Raw genomic sequence first — 18,534 nt, 5'->3', positions numbered from 1 at the left:
TATTTTTATAAGTTTTTGTACCTGTTCTCACCAGCCAATGCAGGTACACTGAACTAGATTTATACGAGGGCCATTTTTTTATACGATTGTCAGTTGTCGCTGGGACAAAAGATGATCAGGTCTTGTTTAGTCTTGTACTACGGATCGTGTGTGTATAATACCACCCTGAACAATGTTGATGTGGTCTTTTGTGCCTAAGAGCAGGGTGCAAATGGTCACGAAGGTAACTGATGTAATAGTCTGCATTCACTGTAACACCTTGTCGAACACTATGTGCAAGAATAACCCCTTCAGTTCATTTGCTAATTCACTACAAGTCCAACGCCAATCATTCTCCAGCAATCTGCAAAGTGCATCAAGGTGGTGTGGATCTGTTGCCATGCAAGGTTGCCTGCCACCATGTTCTTTCGAGGCTGATTCACGACCACTTTCAAATGCCTTGGCCCATCTGGCAATTGTACGATATGGTAAAGCGTGGTCCCCACATGCCTCGCGTGAGCCTTTGTGAATTTGCCGTGCATTCCTTCCACGTGCAAACTGAAATTTGATGAATATTCGCTGTTCTTCACGCGTGAACATTGTTCAGGGTGATATTATACACACACTTGACTTTAAGATCTTCTAACTACCACACAACAGTACTATTAAACACCAAACACCTACACACGATCCGTAGTACAGACCAGGGCTGCTATGTGTCTGGAAAACAGGGAAATGTCAGGGAATTTTGCAGATCATCTGCATTTGGAGTCTGCAAGAGAAAAAGTTGCAAAATTAACAAGCCGTTCACTTCCACTTCTGAATTCAGTTCTTGTGATTCCACTCCCAAAAAAGGTTCAGTTTAGAAACTTGAATTTTAAATTTTACTCTTCAAATTTTCGCATGATCTTGTGTGTGTAGAATGAAATTTGCTAAAAAAAAAGTTGTGAAAGTGAATATTCATAATAATTAATGGATTATATATTTAATTGAAAAACACAAGGTTCAAAAGCAAAAATCATGATGATAAACATATCAGGAAAACTTTCATTTTTGGACTGGAAAACCTGGAAACTAAACAAGACCTTATTGTCTTTTGTCCCAGTGACAACTGACAAGCATATACCAACAGTGTTACCACTACAAGAAAAATGGCCCTCGTACTTGAAGACAAACTGTTAATTTGTAAAATTTTATTTTAATTTTAGGTTAGTCTTTGGAAAGAGAACATTGAAGGTCAGTGGGTGTGCATTAGTGAAGTAAATAAAGGCCAAGGACAAATGGCTGGCAGTGAGCAAAGAGCCCTGTGAGGTTTGATGTTTGCGTAACATTGCAGAATTGTAAATATTTTTACAACTCTTGTGTTCAGAAGAGAAGCAATGACTAAAGGTGATGTTCATCTCATGGAAAATTAATTTTCAAAAACTCATGTCAAGCAGTGTGTGATCTAAATTTAAAATTTATATTTTTAGTTACTCTGAAAATAATTTTCTCATTATGAATTGGTCATTAAGAATATAATTATAAATTAATCTCAGAGAATAACTTTTAAACAATATTTTTTTTACGTGCATCAAAATGAATTTTGGAAAGATATTTCAAGACACAAAGTGTTTATTTCCTATTGATCCAATGTTGAATATAATCTGTTCCATAGAACAGTAAAAAATTGTTGGTTCTAATTTTTCCTATTATTGTGTTTTGTCTTTTTTTAAAGGTTTGAGAAATGTTATGGAAAATTATGTGTATGTTAATAAATTACTTTTCACAGAATTTTCATGAAAAATTTGTATTTTATCATATAGTACAAACCTATTAAATTTATTTTTAGTTATGTGTATATTATTTAGTAATATGAAATTCTAAATGTCGAAACTAAACTCTAGTTATTGAGCAGGCATGTATTTCTCATAAAGGAGGAGTGTTTACTCATAATTGAAGGGCTCAGGAGTAAATCATGGTAAGTGACAATATGCAGGTTTCAAGATATTAAAAGTAGATGTGTCAAAAAATCTGAATTACAAATTAAAATAAATTTCTAAACTAGTTATAGCAAATGTGATTCACTTATATGTTTACTGTCACACAAACATAATATTTCATACTAATTATTTTTTTCTGTCATGCTACATGCGATTTGTTTGAGAGTTGTTCAAGGAATTGTTGTAGTTACCATACTTTACATGCAATGATACTATCAAAATGAGTGATTAGATACCGCTTTATTCAAGCTGACTTACGATGTCAGTTCAATAGTATTTTGACATACTTTTATAGCAATCACAAAAATTTGTAATACAAAAATGAAAGCCTTTAATAATTTTATTCAATAAACAATATAGTGAGCTACTTGTTCACAAGTTTTTGTTTCCCTATGTCACAATTTTTGTTTTGTTTATGACTGAAATGAACACCATTAGAAAAGTATATTTCTTCATTTTATTGCATTAGTATTTAAAAAATAAGTTCTGAATGGTTGTGATTAAAAATAACTTCCTTATCTTCTCTATATGGAGATCAATTTTCATATATATATACGTATATATATTTATGTGAATGGTTCTTCATCTTCACATATCTACCTCACACACAGAGAGAGATTGAGGCTATTTGTTACCTCAGAATTCGATTCACAAACGCATCTCCTCATACAAAAGAGAAACATAGCTGTGTTGCATAGACTATCCAAATTGTGTACATTTGCAATATTAGGTTTCTGTGATTCAATAAGCAAGTTATACATAAGGTTGATTTCTCTATTTTAAAGGCAACAAATGTGCCCCTTGCAGCTATCTGTTATAGTTTTCTATAACTTTACATATTTGTAAAAAATTATTTCAAAGGTCCATAGGGCTTATGTTTTTAATAAATTTCACTGAAATGTAGCTCTCATGGATTAAAATAGTTATAATTTTGAACCAGGAAGAACACATATTTGCAATTAAATATGAACAATAGAAGAATTTGCTTTCATCAAAGTCACAAATATAATAAATATGAAAGTTACTTAAATTACAAATAGGTAATTAGGGTGACCATAAAAATATAACTTTAAAATGTGCATTACAGATTTTTGAAAAAAATATTTGATAAAAAAAACTAAACAGTTCCTAATCATTGATATGATTCAGAGGATCATATCACATTCCTCAAGTGCAATAATTTTTATTTTAAAGCAGCCTTAAATGTGCATACCCAATTGAAAATCAAACGAATTTCTATGTGACTACAGTTATTTATATCTAGGAGAATGAAAGTATATGTCTTTGTACTAGATTGCAGGTCACGTCCAGGTACGAGAGAAAAATTTATTTTGAAAATGCCATCATGAACACTGTTGCATGTACACAATGGTATCTACAGCAGATACCACATTTTACATGAAATAGAATATATGAGGCCATGCACAGTTTTACTCAGCTCTGCATATGTATCTTCTTCATTCTCCTCATTCTTTTTCGGTGGTTCTTATTCTGGATCTTAATGGGAATCACGTGCACTTTCTAACTTGTTCTCATCTTTGCTGTGGCCTAAATACTCGGAAACTTTCTGACTTACGTTGCAATTCAGCAACCGCTGTTTTGCTGCCATCTTTGCTACTTACCATACTTTACATGAAACAACTTGCAGATATCATAATTTCCAACATGTCTAGCTCTGTCATCTGTTGACAAAACGAAACAATTGAAGTACAATTAGACTCCATTTACAATGGACTACATGATGTACTTTGTAACTCAATAATGACCAAAATGTTACTTACGATGTTTTACTCCCGAGGCCTTCAATTGTTCTTCCGTTGCACACTTCACATGAAATGGTTGTAGAAATGCACCACTACTACATACTACATTTTTCACTCACTTTGGTCTATTGTGTTGGCTACAGGGGTGTGCCAAATACCAATTTCTTTGTTAAATTTAAATTTTCTTCTTCTCCTTTAACTCATTATTGGGAGGCACAATCTAGAAATTTTACCTCAAAAAAAAAAGTTCTCAAGGTAGTTTTTTTTACTTTGCAGCAAGTTTGAAAAGTAATTCTCCGAATGTTAGTGACAATGGTTCTATATTTACATGCAATATTAATTGGGCATTATCCATTGTGTAGTGCTTTAAACTATACTTATTCTAACACTAAGTTTCTTCTCTCATCTTCAGGAGAAATTTCTTTTGTCGATGGTGAGAATCGAACCTACAACAGACCTGTGATTTTTACTATAAAATCCATTGCTCTAACCAACATCTCCATGGTGCCCTCCAGAATTCTGTACTAATTTTTGCTGCATTTATGCTATTTGTAATTTTTGAGAAGAGGGGACCATATGTTCTTGATTCTACACTGGGATGGTTTATAGGGTTTTGGACCATTGCTGCTGCTTTGATTGTGTATTACTGTTACGTTGCTCCACTGAATTCTACGTTATTCACTCCATCATGTTTGGCTATTTGTGACTTATCTGTTTTGCCTTTGCATATGTCCTGCATGTGTTCACCTATCCTTTTCTGTAGAGGGCATTCTGATTCTCCTCTAAGCTAGCCCACATTCACATGGTATGTTGTATATGTTCTCTTGTTTGATGTTGTTTGATAATATGTTTTTTAGTGTCGTCTTGCTGCTGAATGATGTTCTAAGTTGGAATTTTGAACCAATTGTACGTATCTTTTCTGATAACCCAGAGATGTATGGTATACATATTGTGTCTTTTGAGTCAGTTTTTCTATCTTGCTGCTTGTCTGTGGATGGCTCTTTTAGTTATGGTTGGTGAATAACCATTGGGTTTCCTTGTATTTATGATGCGTTCCTGTTCTTGTCTGAGTGTTGCAGGATTCAAGCAGATTCTTCTGGCCCTTGAGTATAGGCACCACTGCAAAATAAATTTCACCTCGAAACATAGTTAGAATATGTATAGTTTAAAGCACTAGACAATGGATAGTATCTAATTAACATTGCATGCTAAGTTTGAAAAGCTCCCATCTGGAGAGACTTTACAGGTGCACAAGGCTCCATCTGATAAAAGGTTTTGGCATTCTTTACAGTTGTTGACAGAGGACAGAGGCATTGTCCAGCTCATAGAAGGCTTGTGGTGCTAGCTGCTATTGGAAGCATTTTAGACACTACGGCTAGTGACAATCATGACACATGTCATGCAAAGAACTACTTATTATCGTCCATTTTCTCCACTTGCTTTGGATGACACCCATTAACATTCATTGCCAGTCTAGTGAAACATTCAAAGAAGGCATCCTAGATGTGAAAAAAAGCATGTTTGTGTGTACGGCAGTCCGAAGAAGACTGAACATTGCATGAATGAACTGAAGCTACACACCAACTAGTCTGACAACACAATCACAGGATTGGAAGAAATCATTATGGAGGACCATGGATTTACTGTGGAAGATCCAAAGATGACATTTCTGGTGGATCTGTGCACACGATCCTGAATGAAGACTTGAGAATGCGGAAAGCTTCTTCCAGATGGGTACCATGAAAGTGGGCCCTTTTTTGAACTTCCACAGCCACGCATGCATTTTTTCACATTCCTGATGCTTTCTGTGCATGCTTTACTCAACTGACAATGAATGTCAATGGTGGAGAAAATTGAAAATGATGTTATTGGTGGAACGTGATGTCTCCATCTGTAATGTCAAACACTGTCAACAGCAGCTGGTGCCACAATCCTTCTATGAGCCAGAGATACTGCTGTCTGTCTCTCACAACCATAAAGAATACCAATGTTCTTTAATGCAACCCCCATACTTCTACCAGCTCCCATTCCTGAAAAAAAAAACTAGGAATGCAACTTAATCACCTTATTTCACTGTGCATGTAAGGACATATGCACGTAGTCAGGAACGCATATTTAGAAATTTAGAAAAATGAAAGAAGTGTTCATGAGTTTGTTTTTATATTTATGATAACAATGAAAAGGATACAACAATTGTGGAGCATATTGCAAACAAATCAGTCCCATAATAATATATTAAGATATTTCTCTGTGTTTGCAAACCCATCTTCAATCCTAAGCAAGAATTATAAATCTTAATTGTAATTTAATGCCATTTTATTGTCCATATTCTAGATGTTTCCAGAAGAACATGTGCATCTCATGCAAATACTTCATTTCTAAGGCTACTTAGATAAAGCCAAAAGTCAGTAAAAGTAAAAGACTTTGTAGCCCAGGTTATTCCTCAGACCTGTGCAGGAGCAATACCTCTTTTTATGACATGTGGTGTAGCCCGTTTCTCCATGCTGGATCAAAAAACAGAAAATGTGATTAAACATGGAAGAAGAGTTAAACAATTTAAGAAGCTTATTAGAAAAAGTAGATAAGTAATACCTTTTTAAAGATGTAAAATTAGAAAATTAATATAAAAACCGATACGGAAGAGGAGGGCAAAAAAAACCCTGTGCGTAACAGCCCATGAAGGGCCTTGGCTTACCTACCAGCTGCCACTCTCCCTCCCATGCTTCCTTCGTCACCTCTAAGTGTGGAGATCTTCAACCAGGATTGGAATAGTTGGGAGGGGGGGGGGGTCAGCCCGATGTACCCCCAGCCGTTGTAGTAGGTCTACGGGACCGGATTACACTTACTCATTCGAAGCTCCCCAATTTCCTCATGATGGTGGGTGGCCACCAGCTCTTTACACAGGCTGAAAATCTCCGGAGACTGAACCTGGGATCAAACCCATGCCATCCCGCAGCCACCGTTCAAAGCAAGGTGCCTTAGGTTGCACAGCCACGGAGGACAAAACAGTTCCAATTTATAAATAAGTAGAGTAAAAATTCAAAATACATATTGATGTACAGTCATGGAAAAAAATACTTCCTCCATACGACTACTGTCCTCCATAAGACTATTGGTATTAAGACACTGGGGTGGGAAGTACTTCTACATCAAGTAGAAATTATAATTTATGCAACTGCCTTTATAAATTATTTTTTCTTTTATAAACTACAGGGATATACTATATAGATATATAACCTGATAGGACACAGCCGGATTGCATGCATTAGAGTGGTGGCATGAGATTCAAGGTATCTCTTTAGTGTATTGTAGCTGATGATCCAATTGTTTTTATGAAAACTTAGAAAATGGGTAAAATAACATAACATGATGGAAACTAAAGGTTGTAAGGTACAGTAATTTTTGCATTGGTTCATTGAAATTTTAAGTACTGGCAAAAGTATTATACCTGCATTCTAAATAGAAATATTAAGCTTAGTATACTGTAACATCGATTTTAAGTTTTTCAGGGGACCAAGCTGAAAAAAAACTTAAAATACAGGGAAATGTGAAATCGAGGAATATTTTATATATATTAAAATATGCTTGTTCTTGTACTTGTACTAATAATTCCAACTTCACTAACTTGGTTTGTATGAACTATTTTCAAGATGTAGGCTTTAGATATGTGTTTATTTTGCATTACAGATTAATTGATATTACGTATAACAGGGGGTCTACCAGTCAATAAAGTCAGGATATCAAGGGATAGGTGAAGAAAGTCAAGAAATTATGCTTTAGGTCAAGAACTTTTGCTATATTTTACAGTATAGTGAACTTACAATACCTGTACAGTGATTTGATTAAACTGAATATTTGGAAATCTAAAATTGTATTGAGTTGTGGTTATGATTTGTTCACTATATTTCTTAAGAATAATTTTTACATGCATTAATAATTAAAGCAAGTCTAAATCTCTTAAAGTACAGCTTCAGTTTTGACCATAACCGACCTTGGCGCAGGAGTTTTATATTGAATAAAAATATATATTTTCTTAGTTTTCAACTATACCTAAGTAGGGGGCGATTAAATAAATGTTAAGAATAAATAAAAAAAGGTCAAGAAAAACTCAAGCATTTTGGATTTTTTATTTTGGTAGACACCCTGTAATCTTCTGTTTGCTGAAAGTATTCTACATATACAAACCCAGTCTTACAATATAAATATTTCAAAGCTTTGAATGAAATAACAGAATATACTTTTAAGATATTATATTCTATGATATGTGTTACGTGGATATATTGTGTACACAAAGCAAAAAATGACGGCCTTTAACCTGCACATAGGACCTAAATCTGTGGCCACTCATCAATTGCATTATGCCTGTATCAAGGGGGAAATCTTCCACTGCCTTCACAATATAGTGGTTCAAAGTGACAATACTGCATTATATCTTCTTGAAAATCATGTCTTGAAGTACAGACCACAATTTCTAGTCCAGAAAGCTGAGGCCTGCACTGCCAGATGATCCATCTGAAGGGGAAATAAAATTGAGCACACTTGTCTCAAAGGTTCAAATCCGGGAACTTTTCTAACGTTGGAAGCGGCCCTGGCACCCATCCAGCATTGAATGACATCGGTACCTAGGGGGTAAAGGCAGTCAGGGGCGTGATGCTGATCACATCACCCCCACTCACGACCAGATCAAGAAAGTGTGGGGCGTTACCCCCACACCCCCTATATGCCTTCATGGCATGGTGCTAAGCACTGGGGAGCACTTTACCTTTTTTTTTTCACTTGTCTCAAGCCATATGGTTGTGGAGCCATATGAGCTGGTGCACAATCCTGCTGAAAACTCTATTCCTGGCAATGGAATAATATTGCTTAGATCCTTGACCATTGTCTCCAGGACTGTCTCTTGGTACACTCGGGCTTATGCTTTTACCCTTTCTTGCAGAAAAGGAGCTCAGTGATGCTATCACAATGCCCCATTTCCAACCACACCATGACTGAAGGAGAATCTGGCCCCTACTAACTTCTTGTGGCATACAACCTGTCATTCTGCAAGTTGAAAGCTGCCTCCATGATAATTCTTCTGTGCCAATGATCCAGTAGACACTTTGCCTTTATTGCTTTTTGAGGCTAGAAAGTGGTCTGTATGTTGTTTGTAAGCTTTCAGTCCTAGGTCACATTGCAACAAAAGAGACACGGACATTTTGGAATTGGCCAGTTCACAGACCTTCACTGATGCTTCCATACATTGATTTTTCCAGTTGCACAGTCCATCTTTCACTTTTCCACTGTCACTGAAATGCTGGATAGTACGATACTTGAATCACTTAGGAGATTTGAAGCTTCTAGAGAATCTTGAAAATTTCAACTGCCTTCCCTATCTTACAGGCTGCTAAACAGTCACATAGTTTTCATAACCACTGCATTCCATTATGAAAGCTAAAGACGAACTGTTGTATCACAGATCACTTCTGTAGGTCAATTAGCAATGACTTTGAACACCACATGATGAGCCATCTCCCAAAGTTTGTGAATGTGTTTGAAATTTATTTTGTTATTTTGTGTGCTGTGAAAAAGGTGTGAAAATTCGCAAAGAAAACCTTACTCCTTAAGTGCATAAAGATATAATTTTATTTTTTAATTTGTTTTGTTATTGGCTGATACCAGCGGCGGCTGCTTAATACGTGCTACCGTGCTATAGCACGTTGCTAAATTTGTTAAAATGAAAAGAAGAAAAAAGTAAATCTCACAGATGCAAGAAGTTTAATGAAGCCCTAAAGTGAATTGAAACTTCTCATGTTAAGAGCCTCAACATTTAACAGCGGCGCCACATATTTCCCTCGCTCTGTTGGGGCTATAAGGAATACCTCACCGTGCTAGAATCTCAACAGCACGTTTTCGCCCCTTTTTCATCCCTCCCCGCATGAATACTGTACACCCCCACTCCTCGATTCGTACGGGGGATAGGGTCTCGGCTCGAGTAAAATCGTCTGCTAGCGTGCTACAGGCAGAGTCAGCACGGTAAGTGTGCCATCTCAGGATAAGAAGAAAGTCTACGACAACCTATTGCCTCTGTCAGAACAACGTTTATTAATGTCACTTTCAAACGTTCTCTCGTTATAAGTGCAGACTTATGCAATGTTTGTAACATGTCGTATACATTAGCAGCACCTGCAAAAAGTTGGAACGAATTGACACTACCCCTTAGCCTTTTATCTATTTCGGTGGTAAGTTGTAAAGATTGCAACTCTGAAACTATAGTCCGTGCCTTTTTTGCTTCCGAAAGTGGATTCTGCTATGTAATTTATGTTTAGGAAATTTTAATTTTATATTTTATCTAAATTACCTGTTTTTAAATGCTAGAAATATATTTCCTTATGCTTATGTAGCACTTCAATCGGCCAGAAACAAACTTGCAGAGTACCGCTTCCAGACCCAAAAAATTTCCGCGCAGTTCATTGTGTTAAAATCGCGTGGCGCGTGAAGTGGTGGTCATTGTTGTTAAGGATTAGCTTTTTGTTGTTGTTGTTAGAAGTGAAAGTGAGTGTGTGTTATAACGATGAATTTGGTGGATTCTTTGTTGCAGCGACCTTTCTCTTCAAGAACACTTGAAGAAAAGTTGGAAATAAAAGTGCTAGGATGGCCGTTGCCAGATTTGGATCTATCGCAAAATGCAAAGGGAGGTAAGAACGCTACTTATAAAAGGTGATTTAATAGAAAACTGTACAATAGTGAACCATGGCTTTGTGGGTGTCAAATTCGAAATGCATTATTCTGTTTTCCTTGCATACTTTTTGGAAGTAATGATTCGTGGTCTAAAGGAGGGGTGAATATATGAGAAAGCACAGTGAAAGCAAAAAGCACATGAATAATGAGTTAAATTTTGTCTCTCTCGGAACTGTCAACATAGCAACGCAGTTAAGCAGCGCTTATCTAGAATCGCTTCAAAAGCATAATGAACGAGTTGAAAAAAATCGCTACGTCTTGTCAAAAATCATAGACTGCATCAAGTTCTGTGGAGCTTTTGAGTTGGCCCTGCATGGCCACGATGAAACAGATTCCTCCGCAAACCCTGGGGTATTTTTGGGGCTCATTGATTTTGTCAGCAGTTTAGACAACGCTGTTAAAGAACATCTCGACAACAGCACTGTATTTAAAGGCACCCTGAAAACCATCCAAAATGAATTACACTGTTCAACAATGAAATTTTTACAGAAAGGAAAATGCCCAATCTTTATAGATTTTGGTACGCTGAATTCGAAAATGACAATAGTTTTTCTTTTTTAGCTCCTGTTTTTGAGATAAAGTAAAAAAACAATCTTAGAGATTTTGGTACGCTTTCGTACGTTTTCGTGCTATATGAAGTTTGTCACGTCCTTATTTCTGTTTTTTAGCTCTCGTTTTCTTGTTATTTCAGGAATGCCAGTGAATGCTGTGTTTCACGCAGTTATAAGACACGCACATTGTAATGTGAGGCGACGACCTTGACCACATCCTCAGATATATCGATCGGTGAACACGTGCTCCGCGTGATATTACGTCAGTGTTTTGTTTCTAGCTAACACAGTCTGAGATTGCTTGCCTTCCGGAGTGCTCCATTGTGTATTGTGACGGGAGTTTCTGAATTACTGTGTGGAATCAAAACTGCTGTTATAATGCCCCGCAGATGTGTTAATAACCTCAACAATTTTTGCTATATATGTGGAGATGCAATTTTTGGACAAAGGAAGCGAACATTGTCAGAAGCAGTGAAAAAACTTATTTCCTATATTTCGGGTGCCGTGTTGGGGACCAATCAAAAGCATGGGCTCCTCATGTTTGTTGTACGACATGTTCATCAACTCTAAATGCATGGATGAAAGGAAAAAAGTTTCCATGCGTTTTGCAGTGCCGGCTATTTGGCACGAACCTACAAACCACGCAACAAATTGCTACTTCTGTTTGGTGCGTCCGCTAAGTAAAGGATTGAACAAGAAAAAGAAGAGCATCATACAGTATCCTAATATACCAAGTGCGATGCGACCAGTGCCTCATGGAGTGGGTCTTCCAGTGCCAGATCCTCCAATAGCCACAACAATAAACTTTTCTAGTGACAGTGAAGATGAAGACCTGTCAGATACATGCCATCCTTCCACATCTAACGATCGCACCTTTACACCAACATCATCTAGTGAAATGCACAAAATCACGCAAAGTGAACTCAATGATCTTGTTAGAGACTTGGACCTTCCAAAACATAAAGCCGAAGTATTAGCTTCTCGTTTAATGGAGTGGAATCTTCTGGAAGATAAAGCTCGAGTATGTACTTTTCGCCAATGTCAAAAGCCACTCGAAAGGTTTTTCAACACAACAAACGAAATGACATACTGTACGGATGTTGAAGGTTTGATGCAAGAACTCAATATTTTATACAAACAGGACGATTGGAGACTTTTCATAGATGGTTCGAAAACTAGTTTGAAAGCCGTGCTATTACATAATGGCAATGTGCTTCCTTCCATCCCAGTGGCATATGCAGCCCTAGCAAAGGAAAGTTACATCATGATGAGAGGTATTTTAAACAGCATCGATTATGATAAGCATCAATGGCTCATATGTGCTGATTTAAAAGTCATCGGTATGCTTATGGGCCTACAAGGTGGGTACACTAAGTACTGCTGCTACATTTGTGAGTTGGACAGTCATGCTAAGGATTTACATTACAAACAGAAGGACTGGCCACGACGACAAGATTTATTGCCTGGCAAGAAAAATGTCTCATGGGAGCCACTTGTAAATCCCAGTAAAGTCCTGTTACCACCACTACATGTGAAGCTAGGATTGATGAAGTCATTTGTAAAAGCAGTGAATAAGAGCAACGAACGAGCATTTGAATACTTGCGTGTAAAATTCCCTGGACTGAGTGCTGAGAAGATCAAGCAGGGAGTATTCATTGGTCCACAAATACGTAAGGTCCTTGGAGACCAGCAATTCGAGTGTATTCTCAGTCCTGATGAGCTAAACGCGTGGCAATACTTTCGGAAAGTTACATCATTGTTCTTGGGCAATAGGACGGCTGAAAATTATATTGAACTTGTGAATGACCTTATATGTGCCTATGAGAAACTGAAATGCAACATGTCACTCAAAATGCACTTCATTCACTCACATATCGACGTTTTCCCTGAAGATTGTGGGGCGTTTAGTGATGAACATGGTGAGTGGTTTCACCAAGAAATCTCTGTAATGGAACATCGATACCAAGGAAGATTCAGTGCTTCAATGTTGGCAGATTTCTGCTGGACTTTGCAGAAAGACTCTCATCTTCCCCATAAGCGGCGGGCGAAGAGAAAACGTGTGTTGTAAACAATGTAGCTGTTAATAGTGTATCTTTAATTTAACTAAATTGACTAGCATTTCATGTACTTAGTCTAAAGCACTTTGATTTATTTTTTCACATGATTTGTGAATAGGTTACATTTTACTAGTTTGCATTGTAAAAACTAGTCTGACAAAAATGATGTGATATATGGAATCAGCAAGATTGTCATTCAAAAATTTTGAATAGAATATGAAAAATATATGTATCAGTATTTCAGTAGCAATATAAACTTCAACACCCTGTATCTTAAAAACTAGAGCCATTCGAGAAAAACGAACTCCATATTTGTGATCAGTGCATCGAATTAACCCCAAAACCACTGTCAATTGTTTGGTAAGTAAATGTGTGTTAGGCAGTGCTACGCTTGTTAGACTATGGCCCATAATAATATGTGAAGAACATAAAAGTTTCAATAACTTCCAAACCTGAGCTAATCTAGATTTTTAATTGTCATTTTCAACTTCAGCACACTCGAATCCATATAAATCAGCTATTTTGTCCTCTGTAAAAAACAAAAAGTTAAAATTTGTTGTCTAGTGTTATTAGACTGTATGCTTGAGGTGTGCCAGGAGAAAATTGTAAAAGAAATGTCGGAAGCAAAATTTGTGGCATTGATGTGTGATGAAACCACAGACATATCCGATCAGTTGCAGTTGGTTCTCGTATACAGGTACGAACTTAAGGGGGTTGTACACGAAAGATTCTGGAGCTTCCTTAATCTGGACGGACAGGACGCAGAGGCAATTTCCCGTTGCATCATGAAAGAAATGAACAGTTTATTTGGTGAGCAACCGGATAAAATAATTGCGCAAACATTTGATGGAGCTTTGGTGATGAGAGGAGAGAAAAATGGAGTTCAATCTCGCATCAAAGAACACTTTCCACTTGCTCATTATATTCACTGTTATGCGCACCAATTGAATTTAATAATGGAGCGAGCTGCTTCCCAAAATCAATCAGCTAGGGTGTTTTATTGCAGCTTGTCAGCATTTCCAACGTTCTTTTCACGCTCACCTCAGCGACTCTTGTCATTGGAAACCGAGGTTGCACATCGTATTCCTTCTGGCTCAAGAACACGGTGGAATTTTAAGTCGCGTACGGTAAATGTTGTGTACGAATATCAAGAAGAACTTGCAAACTGTTTGCATGACTTGGAAAATTCAGCGTCATGCACAACCATTCAAGAAGCGCGAGGCCTGCATCACAGTCTGGAGGATCGCGAATTTGTATTCTGGCTTTCGTTCTTTCACAGAATTATGCCGCATGTCAATATACTGTACAATCAATTGCAAGCAAGGCAGACCGACACAATAAAAGTAAAAAATGTCACTGCTGCTTTCAAGAGTGCCATCCAAAAGGTACAAGATAATGTAGACTCCTTACCTAGAGAATCGGAAACCACCCAAGCAAATAAGCGACGGCGTCGTGAATCAGATCTGACATCAGATGCAAAAGAAGTATGCGATCGCATCACCACCGAAGCTTCACACAGATTTGAATTCTCAAATCATTTGGATTCTGCACAATTGCTTAACTCTTCAAGATTCCCGGAATACACGAATGACTTTCCAGAACGCGAATTGGACATAGCAGTCCGAAGTTATCCAGTCCTTAACAAAAGGAAGTTGCATACTGAACTCTCCGTGCTGTCCAAACGAGATGACTTCCATTCTGTAGAAGGAGCCATCCCTCTTTTGAACGTGATTCTAAAGAATAATTTGGAAAATACATTTTTCCAAATTACCATTTTACTAAGAATTGTAGCCACAACGCCGATGACAACTGCCGAACCTGAACGATGCTTCTCTTCCCTGAAAAGAATCAAGACTTTTCTAAGAAATACAATGGCCCAGGACCGCTTGACTGCCCTTGCTATGCTATCAATTGAGAAGAGGCTGGTGACAAATAGGAGTGACTTCAACGCTGAGGTGATAGAAAAATTTTGCTCAAGGAAGAACAGAAGAATGGAATTAACCTTCAGGCGATAGGTGAGTAAATGCATGGAAGCTTTCTTATTTTATTTTATTTGTTGATGAGTAAAACAAAACATTTTTCACTGTCAATTCTGCACTTCCTATGTGTGTGCTCTTTTGCAACGCTTTTCTATCTATTTTGTTTAATCGGCGATGATTAGGATGAGAGATGATATGATGAAATTAATGAAGGGGCATTCACAAATAATACCCATACCCGGGCCGAGATTCCAACCCAGAACTTCGATGGCGAGATCGAAAGTCGACCACTTAATGTACGTGGCCACAGAGCCAGCACGTATGTGTGTGTGTGGGGGGGGGGAGGTCATTATAAATACATGAAAAAAAGCATCAGTTGTAGCACGCATCTTTGAAAAGTCACGAGCCGCCGCTGGCTGATACTGATAAAGTACTACACAAAATTTACTAATAGGCTTACTGATCTGATATAAAATTGCAAGTGCTTCGAATGTTCGATGATTGGTTCATTCACCTCCTTAATTAATGTACATTGAGGTGAGTTTTGCCTTTGAAATGCAACTGCCTTTTTAGACATGTACTTTACAAGACCATAACATTAATTACATGTTCTTATTCATAAAATAAATAACAAGATGGCAGAATATTGCACTAAATTACAGATTATTTATAAATACTAGGTCATTCAAATATACAGCCAAAGCAAATATGGCAACCCTCAGCAAATTGAAATGGGACCTTCTGCCACACCTGACACAGTCCCAATTTGACCCCAAGTGATTTCTACCTATTTGGAAGGCTTAAATCAGACTTGGAAGGCATGCGGTTTGCAGATAACGACACCATCATCAGCAGTGTTCGGGAGTGGATACACAGCCAACTGAAAAACTTTTATGAAAAGGGCATTGAGGTGCTTCCAGAACGTTGGAAAAAATGTATGGACTCTGGAGGGGAGTACTTTGAAGGGTGACATATGCAAATAAGGATTTGGTAAAAAAAAAAAAAAATCATTCCCGGTCATATTTGAATGACCTAGTATATCAGATTGATAAAACAGATGCACCATAGGCCATTATAAAATATATTTAGAATAGTAATGTACTGGGTATTGAGTACTCTGGAAAAAATGTGCTGATTCTGGAAAACTCGGGGAAAATGCAGTTAGAGTTTATGTGGGAACCCTGTATTTTATCCTATTTGAATCCTAGAAATATTGTGACAAGAGGAAACAGTTTTATAATTTATACATTATTCTGAAAATATCAATCTTAACCCTAGCTTACCCGAGGTTGTGGGGGCTGCCAGGCCCACCACCTTGTTTTTTTTCTTGTTTTTTTAACTGAATATTTTTATAAAAAATGAAAATAAATTACATTGTTCCCTAAGGTGTTCGCAATGTCTCTGTATCACTTTTGTTCATGAAATCATAAGGTAATGTACATAGGATAAATATTCACATGGTGGGCCTACCATCCCCCTCCCCATCTTGGCATGTGGGTCAATCCATATGAAATCATACAACCTGGTTGCTTGACCATTTTTAAAAAAGTTAATTTTTTGAGCGGTGTGAGCCTCATATATTGACAGTTCAGAACCATTCTTATTTTATTTTTACTATCACCGATTTGAAAATGGCGGGCATTTTTTTATCATGGCGCGCGTCATTTTCTCCATTCGTAAGCATCAGCGGCAACTTTTTTTTCTCAGCTCTGGTAAGTCCTACGACAATGAGACAAAATCTGTGATGTTAAGCACATTATAGGCTACAATTATATTTCTATGTAATTTTCTAAATATTATTCCTTCATAATAAATTTTAAGGTTAAAATTGTGTATTTTAATCGCTCAAAATGACATTTTCGGACATTTTTTTGAGGGGGAAGGCAGTTTGCTTGACACTTGAATTTTTTTACGCAAGTACCTGTGTACCAACAGAGTACGTCAAAATTATTTGAAGCTTGAGACTTTAATATTTGTTTTTCTACAGGGTCATAAACATGTACGTTTTGTTAAAAAAATCCAAGTTCAGGGTTAAATATCTCTGGTGGGCAGTTGTTTAAAAATCTGAAATTTGTACACAATACAGTACTTCAAGATAAGTAACTTCAGTAAAAATTTTGAGTTTGAGATTTAATTGGTTTAGGAGATACAAAACTCGTGAAAAATTCAACATTTTGCATTAAATGTGGCATGCCTAATTTCATTTCTTATTAACATTTTGTGTTGAAATTCTGCAAACTGTAATTTGGAATGTCAATGAACAACATTACAATCCTGAAATGGCTCTGCAATAAAGTATATATACGAGGGCATGCTGAAAAGTAACGCTTCCTATGTTTTTATTTTCTTTGTTACCTTGTAAACGCATTTTGGATTTTGAGCAACCATACATTGCACTTATAAGACTTTCCACCTTCTCCATTAAAGGTTTCAAACTTCTATCGCCAGGGGGTGCTGAACTATTGCGAGGAAAATGGCAGCATGTAACCATGCAATGTTGGTGAAGCGCCTGAAGTAGCGTGCCGTGATCGAGTTTATAATCGCAGAAAATGTGCTACAAATTGACATTCATCTGAGACTGAGGGAATATTATGGGGATGAATGTGTTAGACATCAGTACTGCGCGATCTTGAGTCTATCATGCTCTTAAAGAAAACCCACAGCTGAAAAAATCTCAGCTATGTGAGAGAATGGAGTGAAAGGCCAGGAACTAGAACTGATGGAGGTCATCGGATTCGTGTTCAGCTGTGGGTTTTCTTTAAGAGCATGATAAACTCAAGATCGCACAGTACTGATGTCTAACACATTCATCCCCATAATATTCCCTCAGTCTCAGATGAATGTCAATTTGTAGCACATTTTCTGCGATTATAAACTCGATCACGGCACGCTACTTCAGGCGCTTCACTAACATTGCATGGTTACATGCCGCCATTTTCCTCGCAATAGTTCAGCACCCCCTGGCGATAGAAGTTTGAAACCTATAATGGAGAAGGTGGAAAGTCTTATAAGTGCAATGTATGGTTGCTCAAAATCCAAAATGCGTTTACAAGGTAACAAAGAAAATAAAAACATAGGAAGCGTTACTTTTCAGCATGCCCTCATATATATACTTTATTGCAGAGCCATTTCAGGATTGTAATGTTGTTCATTGACATTCCAAATTACAGTTTGCAGAATTTCAACACAAAATGTTAATAAGAAATGAAATTAGGCATGCCACATTTAATGCAAAATGTTGAATTTTACTTCAGGCGCTTCACCAACATTGCATGGTTACATGCCGCCATTTTCCTTGCAATAGTTCAGCACCCCCTGGTGATAGAAGTTTGAAACCTTCAATGGAGAAGGTGGAAAGTCTTATAAGTGCAATGTATGGTTGCTCAAAATCCAAAATGCGTTTACAAGGTAACAAAGAAAATAAAAACATAGGAAGCGTTACTTTTCAGCATGCCCTCGTATATATACTTTATTGCAGAGCCATTTCAGGATTGTAATGTTGTTCA

General features: G+C 37.1%; 2 protein-coding genes across 3 annotated transcripts in view; one reads left to right on the top strand and one right to left on the bottom strand.

Annotated features, from left to right (window-relative positions):
* Positions 1-1,767, top strand: part of Sec13 (nuclear pore and COPII coat complex component secretory 13) — a 42,936-nt gene extending 41,169 nt beyond the window's left edge. Inside the window, exon 9 of one of the 2 annotated variants that reach the window (XM_083117199.1) lies at positions 1,188-1,767. In XM_083117199.1, the coding sequence (XP_082973325.1) occupies positions 1,188-1,289 (102 nt within the window). In that variant the 3' untranslated portion in view covers positions 1,290-1,767. The remainder of the gene's footprint in view (positions 1-1,187) is intronic. The other variant, XM_083117200.1, reaches the window with a different exon arrangement.
* A 4,150-nt stretch (positions 1,768-5,917) lies between these two features.
* su(r) (dihydropyrimidine dehydrogenase su(r)) overlaps positions 5,918-18,534 on the bottom strand; it is a 120,503-nt gene continuing 107,886 nt past the window's right edge. Inside the window, exon 19 of the mRNA XM_083117198.1 lies at positions 5,918-6,228. Within this exon, the coding sequence (XP_082973324.1) occupies positions 6,168-6,228 (61 nt within the window). The 3' untranslated portion in view covers positions 5,918-6,167. The remainder of the gene's footprint in view (positions 6,229-18,534) is intronic.

This window comes from Lepisma saccharinum, chromosome 2, assembly GCF_977018435.1.
Source record: "Lepisma saccharinum chromosome 2, izLepSacc3.1, whole genome shotgun sequence".
Classification (NCBI taxonomy): domain Eukaryota; kingdom Metazoa; phylum Arthropoda; class Insecta; order Zygentoma; family Lepismatidae; genus Lepisma; species Lepisma saccharinum.
The sequence above is the reverse complement of the archived record's forward strand: the minus strand, read 5'-3'. Positions and strand labels throughout refer to the sequence as shown.